The sequence below is a fragment of the Tigriopus californicus genome, chromosome 10 (genome assembly GCF_007210705.1).
Source record: "Tigriopus californicus strain San Diego chromosome 10, Tcal_SD_v2.1, whole genome shotgun sequence".
NCBI lineage: Eukaryota > Metazoa > Arthropoda > Copepoda > Harpacticoida > Harpacticidae > Tigriopus > Tigriopus californicus.
Window position 1 is genome coordinate 5,837,557 of NC_081449.1, and position 18,414 is coordinate 5,855,970.

At 44.6% G+C, this 18,414-nt stretch overlaps 2 protein-coding genes across 5 annotated transcripts in view; both read left to right on the plus strand.

Moving 5' to 3' along the window:
* LOC131888029 (rap guanine nucleotide exchange factor 2-like) overlaps positions 1–18,414 on the plus strand; it is a 51,469-nt gene that overhangs the window by 29,601 nt on the left and 3,454 nt on the right. For all 4 annotated transcript variants that reach the window (XM_059236806.1, XM_059236802.1, XM_059236805.1 and 1 more), the window contains 2 exons: positions 14,423–14,498; positions 14,729–17,944. In XM_059236806.1, coding sequence (XP_059092789.1) covers positions 14,423–14,498; positions 14,729–17,944 — 3,292 coding nt within the window. The remainder of the gene's footprint in view (positions 1–14,422; positions 14,499–14,728; positions 17,945–18,414) is intronic.
* Positions 7,014–12,291, plus strand: LOC131888034 (putative uncharacterized protein DDB_G0271606). Its single transcript, XM_059236811.1, has one exon. It carries the CDS (start codon positions 9,487–9,489, stop codon positions 11,137–11,139), a length of 1,653 nt encoding a protein of 550 aa, XP_059092794.1. The 5' UTR covers positions 7,014–9,486; the 3' UTR covers positions 11,140–12,291.

The window sequence follows — 18,414 nt, forward strand, 5'->3', positions numbered from 1 at the left end:
GAACGTGTTTGCTTTAGCAATTTCCAGGCCGGTCCTACTCTGGACAGTGATTCAAAGCAGGTAGGCGAAACACAATGTCCTTTGGAGGTCAATCCCGGAGGTGAAGGCGGTGAACGCAATGTCATTAATTTCTGAACACGCAACCTCTTAAGAGGATATTGGTTCGGGTTCGTGTCTGGGATGCAAAACTTCAGGTGTAGTAGTGGATTTTCTCTACAGATTGATACACGTGGTTGCTTTATGGACCGTTAAATAAATAGCCCAGTCTTGCCACTCACCTTGAAATGTGGTCAACCAGTCAAGGTGGTACCGTGGGTTTGGGAGCCCTCGAGCGAGCAGGAATGTTATCTCAGGATGATCAATTTTCATTTCCTTTTAGGAAACTTGATCGCTAAGTTCCACTCGTTTGCTTTGTGGTCAATTTTGGTCCTGGAGCGGGTTTCTTAGTTTTATTATTGACTACAAATAATTATATCTAGATGCATTTATATTGAGTTGTGCGATACTTTCTTATGATAGCTGCTTGAAGGTAAAACAAACAATTTATGGACGGATTTGATTGTGATTATTATATGCCTTGAAGAGAGTTAATTCCATCGTCCGTGAGAAGAGCCCCTGCGATACATGCTGTGAGGAAGCACGCCATGGATCCGGCAACAAATGCTCTGCCAATGATATTGGCAAATAAGGACTTCTTTTCAGGGCAAAGATTGCTCAATATTGCCAATTGGACTCCCACACTGCCGGGATTGGCAAATCCGCACAAGGCATAAGTCGCTATCACCACCGATCTTGGAGAGAGCTGGTTGGTAGCTGCAGCCACGCCAAGTTCTCGATAAGCGATGAATTCATTAACCACGGTCTTGATGCCAATAAGTCGTCCCACTGCTTCCGTCTCCTCCCAATCGATTCCCATAATGTAGGCCATGGGTATAAAGAGTTTTCCAAGAATGAACTCAAAGTTGATGTGACTCAAACCGATCAGACCGAAGAAGAACCCGGTCATCGAGTTGAGGAAAGCAATCATGGCCACGAAAGCAATGACAATGGCGATGATATTAAGGACAAGGTTGGCAGCTATGGAGGCTCCTCGGGTGGCAGCGTCCAGAAGATTACTTGCCTCTCCATCCTCCCCTCGATTTCCTTTGAGTTGGATGTTCTCATGGGAGGTTTGAGATTGCTCAGTCTCCGGGTAGAGTAGTTTGGAACACGCCAGAGCTGCCGGTGCCGACATCACACTCGCTGACAAAAGGTGAGCTGCGGAAACGCCAAAGGTGATGTAGGCTGCCATCACAGTTCCTGCAATTGTGGCGAACCCACTCGTCATGATGGAATGAATCTCTGACTTGGTCATCTTGTCCAGATATGGCTGGATGAGAAGTGGCGCCATGGCCTGACCAAGAAAGATGTTGGAGGCGGCTGTGAGGGATTCGCAAGCCGTCGTGCCGATGGTGATCTTGAGGACCCATCCTATTTTCATCGTCAACGATTGGATGACGCCGAGAAAAAATAGTATATTACACACGAAGGAAAAAAAGTAGACAACAGTTAGGGCTTTAAATGCCACCACCGGGCTCACAGCTTGGGCTTGATTGATTTGCGAGGTCACGTTAAATGCTACACTGTTTGGTTCCAATAACTGAGGAATGAAAGGCTTCCTATGGACGAGGTGCCCATACACTAATTTGGTGCCCTCATCCGTGAAGACCAGGAAGTTGTCCACCTTGGAACCGAGACATTCGATCGCCACTTTGCCATGTTCCCATCTCAAGATGAGCAAAGCAAACAAGAACTGTAGGACCAATCCCCATGTGACCTGTTTCCAATTAATCCGCCGAGGATGTTTGGAACAGATGGCTCCCAATAAGACAAAGACCAAGATGCCTCCAGCTGACACCAACCTTTTGCGGTTACCGACCGAATCAATGATTAAGAACAGAGCTATGGATCCAAGCACAAGACCATAGGTAAAACATTGAACCCACATCTTGTCTTTGAAATGTTTCTTGGCGTACCGTTGGGAGATGTTGAACCATTTCTGAATGAACCTCGACCGTCGTATCGTGGGCAGCACGATCCAGTTGACGAATTTTCCAAACCATACCAGGAGTGTGCAGATGACGACGAATCCGAGGCCGTCACACCACAGCCAATCCAACTCTCTGGCGGCATGGTAATAAATCGCGTAGATCAAGAACACGTGGTACGAGAAGAGAAGGCCCAAGCAGATGGTTTCCTTGGTTAGAAACACACGCCGCAACTCGGAGATGGTCAGGCAAACGTACGGGGATTTCTCGGAGGCTGATGATGAGCGATCTTGATCGTCGAAGCTCGGTTCATTGAAATGTACTTGGCCTTGTTCCATGCGAGAGACCGATGCCTCTCTGTGTCCTGGGCGAGGTTGCCGATCCAAGGCATCCATTTGAATTTGATAAGTGGCATTCATTTGCTGTGGTGAGGATGATGGTGGTGATGGGACTGACTCTGATGGTGATGATGATGGTGGTGAAGATTTCCTAGATTTGTGCACAAGGTCTCGAAGATGATCATCACTAGCAGCAGTATGGGTCGTCGTTTTCGTGTTGGTCTGTTTTCCGTTCACAACCATAATCAGACACGTTCAAGTCGTCCGTCCTGAAGAGAACATCACGATGCGGTGCGATATCGGATACTGACAAAGCTCCCTCCCTATCTTTCAAGATCAACTGTACCACTGCAACAACAACAACGACGACGATGACGACTCCAACAGGAACTTCATCAACATCTTTCGCCTGGGTGTTCAAGGTTCTCCTCGTCGACTTCCAAGAATGTGTGAGGCGTCGAATTTGTCCACGTATTCTTGGTGGCTTAATTGGTTCCTCAAATGAATTTGAATGTACGCAATGATGTTGACACACACTCCATACCGGCCCTGGACCGTCGAGTAGCGAGTAGCGAGTAGCGACTAGTACAGTTGTTGATGGCCTCGAATCAGCTGAAAGTGGTGGCCACTACTACTCACTCCGTTGATAGTCTGTTCTTAGAGCTCGGTGTTCAGTTCAAGTACTAATAAACGGCTTTCCCCCTTTGAGCTCTGGATGCGAACGAACAAGCAGACCGATCGAGTTTACTCTCGCTACTGCAGCTCCTTAACGTTCGAGGGATGAATGGTCAGGTACTTTTGAGTTTGGTTCGTGCCTCTGGGTAAAATTTCTTACCGGTTACGTCATCAAGCCGTTTCAGGGACGACGTAGGACGGTTCATCAAATATGCAGGACTCGGGAACGTCGTTCACTTAAGTACTTGTGCACCAGAGAGACTCTGGCCTATTATGTGGCCTGGTCTTACATCTTCTTGTAACTGTCACTGTAAAAAAGGTAACCACGTCGGGATCGACGCGAATGCCTCGCCAATGCACAATGATACACTGGTTTACGTTTGATGGCTTGCCACTTTTTTTTTCGTTTCGGAAACGCATGGTGGAATCATTTGACTGCCCCTGAGTACTCGTGTATTTTTTGTCCTTTCATTCGAGAACGCTGTTGAGTCCACATCCTTCAATGGCTTGAGCTTTGTAGCGTATAAGCATCTGTCCAAGGATCAAAAGCTCTAGGATGTTAAGTTTCGTGCTCTGTCGACAATGCGGTCGTGAGAAGGCTTCCTCTTTCCTGCAACCATAATCTGCCGTGCTTAAACCCTCTTTTGTGCTCTTTCTTCTGAACGCTGCCATCATTTTAGCATTCCTTTCAGTCACTCCATCACAAGTTCGTGGGGCTTTTTGCAAACCTTGTTTTGGGATTGAAAATTGTACTCTGTGCAAGAAGCTCTTGCTCGCACCACTTGCGGAACTGACTCGTTGTATGTAGTATGTAGCGATCGAATATGTGTGTTGTACATTCAGCATATACTCGTACTGTCTCTGATTGCCTCTTCTCGGTTTGGATGCTTCATACTTCTTACCGTTGTTGCAATATGTTTTCAAATATTTAGCACCAAACAGCGCTGCCAGGTGGCCTTTTTGGATGCCACTTTTTCAAAATTTGGCATTTTTCAAGACCCCTTGGCATTGAGAAATCCTGGATCTCATTTAATAGTTGGCATTTTTTGTGGCCAAAAGCTCATATCATGTTATGTTGGCATTTTCCAAAAGTTCCCTGTGCAGTAACACCCGGAAAATTGGCATTATTTGAAGGCAAAGCTGGCACTATAAATCTCAGAAGACCCGGCAGCACTGACACCAAGGCGAGAGATAATTGGACCTGAAGGCTGGGATTTTTTTCTAAGAGACATGAATTCACTTAATATCTCGTCACATCTTATTGTGGACTCTTAGACCCGGAGTTCGTGAAAAAATCAGAGCTTAACAGGGGTGGCACAAAGTTCCTGTGCACACATAATTCATAATATTTCTTCATCAAGTTATCATGAAAAAAATATTCTGCTTTAAGAAATATGAAAATATCAATGAGAAGGAAACTTTTTTATATTGTTATTTGATTTGACCATTTTTTACATGTATATTTTTCTGGAGACGTCTGGGAACAGCATCCGCAATCGCACGCACTGTCTCCATGGGGATGTCCACCCATACTGACTTCATAACAGGCGTCCGTTTTAACTTTGGTTGACCTTTCCTTGTCCAATCCTTGGAGTACCAAGCTCATGATAATGTCTGATTGTATTTGTAATACCATTCTTGGACAATACGAAGACTTTATGGTCACCTTGATTTCATGGTTGGATTTGCCTCGGTTGTGAAGTCCTAAAAGATGTTTTAAGGCTGCTTTAAAAACAATCTTTTTCAGAATGTTTCGAAACTTCAAAGTAAACAAGGCTAGTTGATGCCTCGATGAATTGGAAACCAAAAAGTGACCCAAAATTTGAATGCATGATTTCTGATTGACTAATGTCACATTTTCCCTGAAACTTGGTGCCACTCCTGTATGTAGCGCTTTTTATAAATGCTTTATGTTCTTCGTACGTGTTTTGTTATTTTTCTTATTTTGAGATCATAATCCCTTATCACAAAGATTCAACTGTTTGGCATTGCACTTTTATCAAAGGAGCTAAATTCATTTAAAAATCAAACAAAGACCATTGTTTAGCAGCCACATTTTTACTGACATTCTAGTTCATGAAACCACCCAGTTCTACCAACCTAACAGTTCACAAGTCTAAAAAAATTCTAAAACTCTGATATACAACTGGCTCACTCCCAGTCCGTTCCTATTCATGTCTAAGCTGGTAATATGTTCGGGGAATTGGTAACGAGGAAAAAGATCGACCTCCAAGGCAGTCACTAAGTGAATGAACGAACCAACGAGAATGAAAAGCACAGCTCCTTGATTAGATTTCACGCTTTTGAGATCGGCCTCGCCATTTTTGCCTGAGCAGATCTGTCAATTTTGCTTCTTGACAATTCCTGGGGATTTGGGGGACTGCGGGGACGGTTGAAAGTCAAAAAGTGGCTGTGGATAGAAAAGTGAATAGGAGAGAGAGCCTTGGTGCGGTGTACAGCCAGCTTAGAACTATGTGTCAATCTGATTCGATGAATCTTGGATCCAGATCATAGATTGACCGGAAACCAGTCTTTCCCGACTGTGCTTGATTGAAGACACTCCGAAATTGTAATTAGCTATCGGTTTTCCATATGGCGTGTCAGGAGTATAATGTGCCTCTCTCTATGTTTAAACATCTATGTTACTTTGAAAGGACACAATTGTTCAATCGAGGTTCTTTCCTCTTTCATTCCAGGTATGTTAGCGACACAACGAGTCCTCAATTTCAGGTCGATTTCAACTTCCAGCGAACAATTTTAATTCACTTAACAACTATGGCTCTTTTTTTTTATCACGCAACCTTACAAAAGCGTCATGAATAGTGCCAAATTGTAGCAATTTATTCAATGAAATGAAATTAGAACGCGTGTTGACAATCGAAAATATTGTGACAGATGCCCATGGAATTATTCTTATTTTGGCAAAACTTTGGATGATTGGGCAATTTGCCCGCATAATCACTAAGGACTGGGAGTGGTGATCCCTCAATGACAAAATTAAACCTACCCACTTGCGCAATTGGGTAGGCCTTTTTTATACTTGTCGTTGTTCAATTCGTCAGAATAGCGAAAATTGGACCAGATGTTGGTGTGGAAAATTGGTTTTCCAAAAAATGTGCCCCGACTCTCTTTGGAACTTAAAGTGAAAAACAACATTCTCTCGGCTCGTCAATAGAAATTTCAATCTCAATGTTATTATGTATGCTCCAATGTCAAAGAGCGAAATTGGACCGCTAATCGCTTCATATGTCATCTCGTCCTTGCAACTAGTGTAAGAGTACAATTTGCAAATAGTAAAGCCCTACCCTTAATTTGAAATTTTAATTTGGTAATAGATTGGCTTTATATTATTCATGGCTTCAGAAGAGTTACTTTGATTGGGAAGGCGAGCTAGGGGAAGGACCTTTTATAGATCTAAAAATCATGCATCAAGTGGGAAATTGAGGGTTGGACGATGTCAGCAAATCGAGCTGAGCTGAGAAAAGGGCTGAGTCAAACTGGATAGAAATTCTGCAAGCGCTGTCGTCATCCGGTTCCGATTCATTACTGATTCTATTTGATTGGTTTTCATTGGCCAATGAATGTACATACGTACAATATGCAGTTATAGCTTTGCTCCACTCTCCAGAGAGACGTTGGTGGGTGTCATTGCTAAACGTTGATCATTGTTTTCATTTTGCGTTTCTATATTCAACAAGACGAACTGATAACATCTTTCGAGGACATGTAAGTGACCTCGAAAGACATTGATAGCGATTAAGCACTCAGGATTGCGGCAGATAGAAATAATTTAAGACTCTTGTTGCTACTTTGATCCGAGCCTTTACTTAGTCTTGGAGCCATATTATTCTGAATGTCAGCTCTGCTGAGAGAGAACTAAACGCCTTTTGTGCGTCTGGTCAACGCCAGGACGACAACGTGAGCAATTTCTGCACGCTCGTCACGCGCTAGACAACTTTTCGAGCAAGAGAGCGAAAGAGCGAGAGCGCGAGGACAGACTTGAACAGGCTTGAACACACTAAGGCCGCCGCCTTCACCGCCCGCTAAGGTCCTTTTGTTTGAAAGTTTTGTTTTTGGTACATGTTTCGTACTGAACTACGAGATAATGCTGGTCGGGTTTATGCGTTCCTTTTAGTGCTTGTCCCTCCTTTCTGACGGTTGTCGAATCCACCTTCGTTGGGAATTGGCTGCAAGGTATTTTTCCGGATCTCGGCTTTCCCCTCTCTCGTCGTTCTCTTGGTGCTATATTGTACTACTATGCACTGTACAGTATATTTCATCGATGAATGAGTTTCAGAATGCTTCCAGTAAACATACAACTATTTTAAACTGGCTTGTTATAGAGCGTGTCTTTCTCAATTTCATTTTGAATGACTTCTATTCGTGATCCAGTAATAGATGCAACATCACATAGAATTTTCATGCCTTTGAGTTGTACGGTGAGCTAATTTAAAGAAAAGTTCCACATGGTAGGAAAACGAGTACGGTAATTTTTTGTTCATTTTCCTCAAGTGGACCCTCGTCCCGACCTTACTTTCTTTTGGGAACAAGAGAACTCGGAGTCTGAATCGCCAGAAAACGTTGTTGATTGGCGTACATCCACAACACTCTCCATCCTTACATACATGTATATTGTTAGGGTTACAGTGAAAAAGGAGAGCGCTACTTGTTTACTTGTTTGTGGAACTTGAACCAGACTTTAACGTTTGAGGTAGGTGATGATTGATTGAATGGCGGCCAGGTGGAACCAAACATTGAATGAGACTTGACCTAAAAAGTGCAGTTGTCGGAGGTTGACATTTGGACCGGAAAACACGTGGACAAAAAGGAATGATATGCTTAATATTGCACCAACTATAGGAAGACATCGAGTTAACCCGAGAAAGAGAGCTCAAAATCCTCTACCGGATGCAGTACATACCAGGCTGAAACGAAACAAAAATCAAGGAACCGTTGGGCTTGATTAATGCGACGAGACCGTGGTGGTCACTTACTCATTCCGAGGATCTCAATCAACCCCATGAATATGACGACTGTTTTCCAGTCCTCGGAGGCTGATTTTAGGTGCGCGCTATCAGGCACGAACCTTGCGTTGTACTCTAGAGCACAAAAAAATAATAAACGCGTACTAATACACTGTACAATGCTGGTATACTACTACTACTACTATATGCTATGCTTCTATGCTTGGACCGCGGCGATCAACGTACTTGTAGCACGTGCGTTACCGCCTGTCTTCGACTTCTTCCTCGTCTGCTTGTTCTGTTGCGGTCTTCATTCTTAGGCTAGAAGGCTGTCGATTGGCTGGTGAAGGACCGACTTGTCTCGATCTTTCGAGGCACCGAGCTTGCTTACAGTCTGGGATGGATGTCCTTTTTTCCTCTCCTCGCTAAGCCACAGATCGAGAGCGTGTTTTAACCTTGACAGTCACGGATTAGAAGAAGACCAGCAGGAGGATCGGAGAGTCTGAGGATGAAGACGGCCAAAGGGACGAGATCAGTTTCCCTCTGGGGAGAACAAGAAAAGGAGAGGAGTCCGAGGACACGAACAAGAACACGAAGTGAGGGAAATGCCGGTTCGGAGTGAAGGAAAAACGAACTAGCTGGCCACGGTGTCGTTACAACAAACGTTCTCTCTCAGTCCCTCGGTCTCTCCCTCTCTTAAAGGCTGATCGCGCCAGACGAGGCACCAACGCTGCCAGAGTTTGGAGCGTAGAGCCTCAGAGCCGGTGTGCCCAACAACGCTTGCTTGCTTGCTTGCTTGCTTGCTTGCTTGCTTGTACACATACGTACTCTAGACATTCAGACAGGCCTCGCGATGTCCTCTTCATCAAACGAATACATGTGGACCGGCCTCGTGAGCTCGGAGAAAAAGAGCTTCGTCTTGTCAATTCAAGTAATAAGCTGACTACCTTGGTTCATTCGAGTATTGAAGCCACAGTGAGAGAGCATGCAGTAAATGCAGGAGCGAAGTTGATACTTATCACTATTTTTTGAACGACATATCAACCATAACGGCTCAAGCTAACAAGTTTTCATGTTCATATTGTTTCAACATACAAGAATTGAGTGCGCTCTAAGGGTCGATTAGGAGGTCCAACCATTGAAGAAAGCATGAGTTTGGCCCCAAACTCTATAACGTACACGATTGAAACGTCAGTGTTTCTTTTGATATCCACATCCTATTCCTACATCCCGAGTTCAAGAAGTACACACACTGTCATGAAGAGTGGTAGTGCGACAATTTATTAAACCATTTCAACCAAATTCCCTCCAAAAGCAGTGCTCAGTGATTCCGAATTCAAAAAGCTGAAGACGGCTATCTTAACGAATTCACATCAGTATCCACATATCTACTTAACATTCTAGAACAGTCACAAGAGATGAGGCAACCGTGTTTAATATCGCTCATTCCACAACCCAATAGCTTGCAATTGACACTTAAAAATGACGTCCACTCGCAGTTTCCCCAAGATTCAAGAGTACTCTAAACGAAGTCGAAGCCCCCATCATAACCATGGTTTTCACCACCAATCAAACAGTAACCACTCAGGTCAGGGATCTTCTCCGAGTTGTAGCAACAGTAGCAGTAATGGAAGCCCGAATCAATCTGCCGATCAAAACGAGTCAATGTCTCAGAACCAAATTGTAGGTAGCTACTCGAATATCATCCAGAATCTCATTGACGGCAAGCTCTCTGTGAGTGGTATCAGATCCAGTGGGAGTAGTACCAAGAACTCCTCGTCGACCACGAGCAACGGAAGCCCATCGTTCAGCTCTAATTCAAGTGGACACCACCAATCGTCCGAAATGACTATGGAGAATCAACCTGCTCAGGCTTTTTTGGGGCCAAAAATATGGGAGAAAACCATGGCTTTCGAAGATGACTTCAAGTTGGAGTACATGGATTTGGATGAGTTTCTCACTGAGAATGATCTCCCCATCGAGACAGTCCTGCAAGAACAGCAACAAATTGACAATGAAATGCATAGACAAGGACCTCAACAACAACAGCAGCAGCAGCAGCAGCAACAACAACAACAACAACAACAACCCTCTACCCCAACATTGGAGGGGGGAGGGGGCCAGGGTAAACTTTCTCAATCACATATGTTACCCCCGCAACAGCAACAACATTCATCATCTCAACAACAACAACTTCAACAGCAACAACATCAGCAACAACTGCCTCATGGCCCTCATATTCCTGTCCAAATGGTCTCACCACAGCAATTATCGTCAGGCAATGGATTGCAACCGTCGTTGAGCAATGGACACATTTCGTCCACAGCTCAATGTACTAACTCTTCCTCTGACAATGCAACTGAGCAGCAACAACAAGTTCTTTTAAGGACGAATGGATCACATCCTCTACAAAGACAACAACAGCAGCAGCAACAGCAGCAGCAACAACCACAACAACCATCACAACAAATGAATAACCAGCTACAACATCCAGAAATGGCAGAGAGAACATCATGTCAAAGTAACCAGAACCCTCAAGTTCGACAACAACAGCAGCAACAGCAACAACAACAACAGCAACACTCTCCTTTAGACGAGTACAGACCGCTAAGCTTAAAGCGAAGCTCATCCATGTGTTCTCCTAGTGGCCTCAATTCCTCTTACTGCTCAGACAAGACATCACCGGAATTGCCCAATCAAGGGCCAGGTGACAATGGCCAGAGATATCCCCAAGGCATCCCCGGGCCATTGTACAATCCATTCCATTCCAATATGCATTTCTCTCAAGATGACGATGACGATGACTATTGCTCGGACGATCTCTCTAATAAGGGCAAGCTTTTGGGTTGCATCCCCTTTCATGACGAAGACTTGAAACCCTCTCCCTTGGTGAGAAAGCGGAAGAAGCAAATGGTTCACGACGAGCTCAAGGATGAAAAGTATTGGGAGCGGCGAAGGAAGAATAACATGGCTGCCAAACGAAGTCGAGATGCCCGAAGGGCCAAAGAGAATCAAATTGCCATACGAGCCTCATTCCTGGAACACGAAAACAAATCCTTGTCCGAAGAGCTAAGTAAAGTCAGGGCGGAGAACCAATTATTGCGAGAGCGGCTGTGCAAGTATGAGGTTCTCTAAACCGCTTCAACGTCATGTGGATCATGTGAAACTTAGTACAATGAGTGGTGGATCAATCCAACCCAATTATTTTTGTTGTCAAGTCAACTTCTCCATCTTGGGCCAAGGTGTCAAGTGCATCCATCCCCATCTCGTTTCGAATCCTCACACAAACGCATCCTTATCCTAGACAATTTCTGTGTGAAAGAAAGGCTCTCTCCGTGTGAGGGCTCTTTTTTTTGATCAAGTCTCGGCGTTTTTTTAGTCTTGTTAGCTGCACCCTCTCGGAAGAACATGAAATGACGGAAACCGTTGGTTTGCCTTTGTGGTGGCTTGTCATGGACAGAGCGTTGAAATTTGACTGCTACTTCAAAGGCTTCCCTTTAAGTTCAGAGTGTATTCGGACAGTATTGTGGCACTGAAGAAAGGGCAGTGGAAAAAGGTCCTGTCTGAACGAAGACCTAAATGTCCTTAATGAAAGAAGACTTGGAGAGAAGCGCGTCTAATCCGTCTAGGCTTTTAAAGGCTGCAAAGACGACAAGGACCAACCTCTGAGAGCTGGGATTTCATTTCAGTGGTCTGTAGTGGCGTTGAATCACCAATGGTTTTCTTCGCGGGTTTCACTCTCAGATTGGAAAATGTGACCCTCACTTTCAGTACTAAGGAATCCCGTTCCGAGAAAATACCCCTCCTTTAAGAAACCCAATTGTGATAGTGGAGAACCTATGGAAAACCCCATATACATTTTTAGGATGCATCCATTCATACACGACTTGCTTGATGAAATCCATGACGAATTCATCTCTGTCCCAGTCCCTCCGGGCTTCCTTGTTCATTTCCTAATTACGACTCGTGTGTACCACTGGTGGGGCAAATGAAACAGATATCTTGGATTCAAAGGGATCTCTGTTACTTACGATACAGCATTACCAACAAAACATTTATACTTTGAATCCATTTTACCATAATTTTCATTATATTGGAACCCCGCAACCCCCGCCACTACTACTGAAACAATAACAACAACAACAATTCAAGCCAACATGATGTCATAAATAATACTGTCCTCAAATGAACAAACTACTTTTCTACACGGTGGTTAGAATACCTAGACAAGACAAATTTGAATGTCAGAGCTTACTGAGAAATAAAAGTCTTGGTTTTTCAAAAGTATCAGACACATTTTATATTTGCACTTTTTTATCTGTCAGAAATCAATTCAATACGCCATATACAGCCATTATCTTGATTTACTTAAAATCAACAGAATCAAAGCATAAAGGAGGCAATTCAGATGTTTTTACCAAAAATAGTCATGCTTGAGCTCTTGTGTAGGCTTAGAAATGGCATGATGAATTAATAAATGACAGGGGATTTGCCTCCTACTTTTTTTTATCGCCTAGGCACATTTCTCAACTTGTTATGCATTTCAAACTAGCCTGCGTAGGTGCTTAAACCACCGTGTGTTTTAGTCAGACTTCAGTGTGATTGCTCAGCCCAACAAAAAAAAAACCAAATGCGCTATATGTCCATTCATTGCTCGTTATTCCAAACTCAGGTTCCCTGTTTCTCTTCACTTTCTCTTTCTCTCTCTCTCTCTCTCTCTCTCTCTCTCTCTCTTTCTCTCCCTGTCTTCTTCTTCTGTCTCCTTTGTCTATCTGAATCTAACCCGATGAAGATACCTTATTAAACAAATCGATGTCCTCTCATATCCATGCTCTTGAATCTCTGAACCACCCACATGTTGATGCCAAAACATTCCCTGGCAAAAATTGTACTGTCCAGTACGTGCGAAAGAATTATGGTCTATATTTTCAATAATAAACGCAAATCGAAAAGATTTCCCAATGAAAGTTGTGTTGAATTATTTCATATCTCGTCCAGTTTTGGTTTCGATTTATGTACATACGTGCAATATTCGAATGAAATTTAGCCACCTGCTTCCGATTCGTGCCTTGAAAATGGAAAAGCTGCTCTTACTTTTGGCGAGTTTCCAACAGCCCGTTTGTTGGTTTGTAACTTTTCTCAAGCAAGGCTATTTATTGGTACTGATATGACTGATATACAAAGGACGTAGTCTGACTCCTCATAATTTCACGGCTATTGACCTGTTTAAAGCGAAATATGTAAAGACCGGTTGTTTACCTTGTAAATGTATCTAATGGCCCCTTTGAAAAACAGTGTTATTTCTGTTGAGGCAAGGTAGTCATATTCAATTGCCTCCACTTTCTTCGTCACTCAATCATTCAGCCACAAAAAATATCAATAGCTTGAAATTTCAAGGTCGCGAAAGTGAAAGATTTCCGAGGAACACTTTCCTTGAGCAAATTTGGAAACGGTTCATTCTCTGCACCGTTCATTCTTTACATTGTCCATTAACTTTGCTCGTCGATGAAATCCAAGTGTTCATACCTGTTTAGTATTTGTTCGCCTAACAGCAATGGCTTATCGACCGAATGATCAGAATCCCAAATTTCGAGAGGTCCATGCGTGGAATGGAATCAGTCAACGTTTAGGGTCAGTGTTCGAAATTGTACCAAGAAGTATTCAGTCTAATCAGATGGATAGGCCAAATTAATCAGAAACCCAAAACCAGTCCATGGCATTTGAAGAACATTGAACAAGCAGAATTAATCTGATGTGTGAGCTAATCCCGTGTTTATATGTCCCTACGGCCATTCACCTGGAGCATGGTCCAAACTGGGGGAAAACCTTGTGTTTTTTTCCTTGAGTTAATACCACAGTACATGATCGAAAACATGTGCTTGTTTATGAAGGGCAGCAGTCATTCCCTGACTATCTTTTCTCCGGTTTTTACTCGTAGGCGGAATGCACTGAAAAATTAGCTCATCAGGGAACTTATTTGGTTGGCTCCCTTAAAAACCGATTTAATCTCAGAGGGGAGAAAACTAATGCCTCGATTTGAATGTACCTGGAGAAACACTTTTTCAATGTTTTTTTGCAGTAAATTTGGCTATTATATTCATGGCAATTATATTTGAGGTATACCGTTCTCGGACATAGGCATTATTAACAAAATTTGCAAAAGCAGATAATTATTTTTACTTTCAAATTGATTATAAATGGGGCGTTGATTGTCTCATTCTTGGAACAAAAGTTACCCTTTGTTTGGTCGTTTTGTTTTTGATGTTTCTAGAATTTATTAAGAGACACTACGGTGCAGAGTGACCTCAAAGAATTTGAGGCACGTCAATATTAGACATATTTGTGTTTTGCGGACCTAGGTGCTTTACGTTTTTAATAGTACGTTTGAATAAATTTGGTTCTATTGGTTTTTTTACAGCTTTGGAAAACGAATTGGAGGTGCTGCTCGGCGACACAATGAATGCCTCATCTTGGAACCTTCTGAAATGATTGTGGTAGGTCGAAATTGAACTTCACAAACTCCCCCGTTGATAAATGAAATTTGTTGCATGCAGAAGGGGATCCTAAGTAGTAGACTCTAATTAACCGAGAGTTCTGTCCTTGCTGCACGAAATCTTGGGTTTCACGTCCGGTGTTTAGTTTCAGTGGCAAGGCCTGTGAAAAACTCCCATCGAACAATCTTGTCATGCTTCCCACCCGTTATAACTCAAAACTGCTGTTTCAGATCGACTATGTGGACGGGCGAGCTCGTACGGAGCGGATCAGCGATGCCTCAGGATCCACCATGATGATGCATTCTCCCAATGGGCCTTCCTCCAAAGCAATCACTGAAGTGACCATTCAGCCACATGGAGGAACATTTGTGGACTCAAGCTCGTCCTCGACCTCGTCTGATATCGCCTCATCCGATGATCACCCCCCGCCTCCTCCACCAAGGAACCATCATCTTCTCCAAGGATCTCAATACCAGATGCATCAACAACAAAATCAGCACCAGTTGCACCATCACATCACCAACGGACATATCCACCACACGAAACCTCCGGTATCGTACCCGCATCACGGGTCGCAACATATAGTACACCACAATGAATCGACTACCATCTACCATAAGGCAATGAGGAACTCTCACAGTTCAGACTCGAGCTCGGCCTACAGTGGCTCTGACACGATGCAAAGTGTTCCTAGTAGTGGTGAAGGTGCAGAGGAAGTGGATCTCACGGGCCTTATGGAGTCTGTGGTGGACTCAGATGAAGAAGAAGACATTAGTGAGACCAGTCTCGTAGTCAGAGACGCTGTCCGGGAGTGTTTGGAAAAAGATCCGAATGATCGAACGGAGGAGGATGTGGATACCCTGCTGGAATTCACCCAGCATCTTAAGGCCTTTACCAATATGACCATGTATGTGCGAAGAGCCTTGGTAGCCACAATGGTCTTTGCAGTCGTGGAAAAAGCCGGTACTGTGGTGATGACGGATGGAGAGGAATTAGATTCATGGTCGGTCATCATTAACGGTCACGTCGAGATCGAGGAGAGTAATGGCAAGGTTCGAGAACTCCACTTGGGAGATTCCTTTGGGATCAAGCCCACGATGGACAAGTTGTACCACCGAGGTGTAATGCGAACCAAATGCGACGACTGCCAGTTTGTGTGTATTACCCAAACCGATTACTACCGCATCCTGCACCAGGGTGAGGAGAATCAAAAAAGACACGAGGAAAACGGTCGAGTGGTCCTGGTCACCGAGAAACGACAAGTGGGCGACGTGGAACCTCAACGCCGTGGTCATGTGGTCATCCGTGGGTCTTGCGAAAAGCTCATGGGACAACTGATGGAAGACAACTCGGATATGGACCCGACTTTTACCGAAGATTTCCTCCTCACCTATCGTACTTTCCTCGGCTCCCCGGTGATCATCATGAAGCAACTCGTCAAGTGGTTCGAGGAGTCCCATTTGAGGGACAAGGTCACCCGAGTGCTTTTGCTATGGGTGAACAATCATTTCACCGACTTCGAGACGGACCCTCAGATGATGGAATATCTGGAAAAGTTCGAGAATTGCTTGGAGGCGGAAAAGATGCAGGGTCAGCTCCGCATGTTGAATTTTGCTTGCGCCGCCAAAGCCCGCAAGCGGACCGTCACCCTCACGCGTCCCTCGAGGGACGAGCCTCTCCAATTCTCGACTCTGGGAGGCTACGAGAGAGGATCGGGCATCTTCATATCTAGAGTGGAAAAGGGCTCCAAAGCCGACGAAATTGGTCTCAAAAGAGGGGATCAGATACTCGAAGTCAATGGGCAAAGTTTTGAGCATGTCACGAAGCATGCTCGAGCATTAGAGATTCTCAAGGGGGTCTGCCATTTGAGTATTACCGTCAAGAGCAATTTACTGGCTTTCAATGAGATGCTTCAGGCCCCAGATGACAGTACCCCTCGATCGAGGGCAAGAGGAAAATCTGTGGGATCGACGAACCAAACCAATTGCCCTAATGCCGGTGGTGTTGGTGTTGGTGGTGGTGGAAGTAGTCTTTCTGGTTGTGGTGCGTCCTCGACGGCCTCCAAACACGATCCTCACCTTCATGCTCGTGCGATGCTCTCCGAGCAGAGTACCTATTCGGGATCGGAGGGAACGCTCTCCTTCCCCGCTCATCATTCCTTTGCCATGGATACAAGAAGTCAAGTCAGCAATAACACGGTGGTTTCTGGTCCCTCCACTAAGGAAGGAACTAGTCGGGACACAACGCCGACCTCAAGAAAAAAGAAGGACGGGGGTCATGTCGGTAGTCACAGCAATGGCACGGGACCGGCCAAACCGTCTGGTGGTAGTAGCAGCATAAAGCAGTCCAGGATTAACCGGGCCTTTAATCGCTTCCTTCACAAGCCAAAGAGCCTCATGAATATGGATTCAGCGGGGAACGACGAGTTCTTGGGATCCGCTCAAAATGGAAATCGAACTTCATTATCCCCCTCAGGGGTACCCAATGCCTTATCCAATCCTGACCTTCGGGATTTTGAGCGACCTGCCCACCAAGATCACAAGTCTGAGTACCCCGAGCACGTGCTCAAAGTCTACAGAGCTGACCAGACTTTCAAATATCTATTGGTTCACAAGGAGACCACGGCTCACGAGGTCGTAATGCTCTCATTACAAGAATTTGGAAGCACCGAACCGAGTTCAAATTATACCCTTTGTGAGGTCTCTGTGGCAGAAGGGGGATTTGTCAAGCAGAGAAGGCTTCCGGAGGCTTTGCAAAATTTGGCCGAGCGAATCGGATTAGCCAGTCGGTACTACATCAAGAATATCCATAGCTCGGAATCTCTCCTTCCCGACGAAGTCGTCGCGGATCTGGTCAAGGAGGTCCATGTCACCCTCCTTCAACTGAACCCCGTGGAAGTATCCACGCAATTGATGGTAGAGGATTTCACCATCTTCCGTCAAATCGAGGCCACGGAGTACGTCGAAGATCTGTTTGAAATCAAGTCCCGCTACGGCACGCCCAGTCTGAGCCTCTTTGCGGAATTGGTCAATCGAGAGATGATGTGGGCCATCTCGGAGATCGTGTCCGAGCCCAACGCCACCAAACGCATGCGAATCATCAAGCAGTACATCAAAGTGGCGCGACAATGCAAGGAAACCCAAAATTTCAACTCCATGTTTGCCATCATCTCTGGCCTTGGACACGGTGCCGTGTCTCGGCTGAAGTCATCCTGGGAGAAGCTTCCCACTAAATATCAGCGAATGTTCAATGAGATGCAACAACTCATGGATCCCAGTCGGAACATGAGCCGCTACCGGAACTTGGTAACGGGGGAGGACGTCCAACCACCAATCATCCCGTTCTATCCCGTCGTCAAGAAAGATCTGACTTTCATCAATCTCGCTAATGATAGTAAGATCGAGGAACTAGTCAATTTCGAAAAACTCCGAATGATTGCGAAAGAGGTGAGCTCATGACGGAAAGTAGCACAGTTCTTTCAAGAAAGCTCAATCGGTATGGCCATTCCGTGGCCAAAAATATGTTTTGCCAGAATCTCGTCAGTTCATCTGTGCCAGTGTAATGTTCATCCAGTTCAATTCACTGCCACGTGTTGGGAAGGAAATGAACAAGCCGATTGTTCTAGCTTCCTTGGCGACGAGCAATTTTTGAGGGAAAGCAGTTTTTCCCCACACGGGAATGGAATTAACAAAAGATCACCTCACCATCAGCACCATCATTCGAGTCTTTCCCAGCTATAGAACTGAAAATAGCATGCTGTTAATTAAAAAATATTGAGCGAACTAAAAACACATGGTTTGCTGCCTCTCCCGTCGTCGAATGATGGTTGTGATATTGGAGCGAACATTCCTGCATGCAGCACAACACCCATGAGCCCAGAAAAGGAGCCACGATGCTTAATTGGATTAGCCTTATT

Bases quoted from the DNA above. Each gene is read 5' to 3' on its own strand.
- LOC131888034 (XM_059236811.1), top strand. From the start codon at position 9,487: ATGACGTCCACTCGCAGTTTCCCCAAGATTCAAGAGTACTCTAAACGA.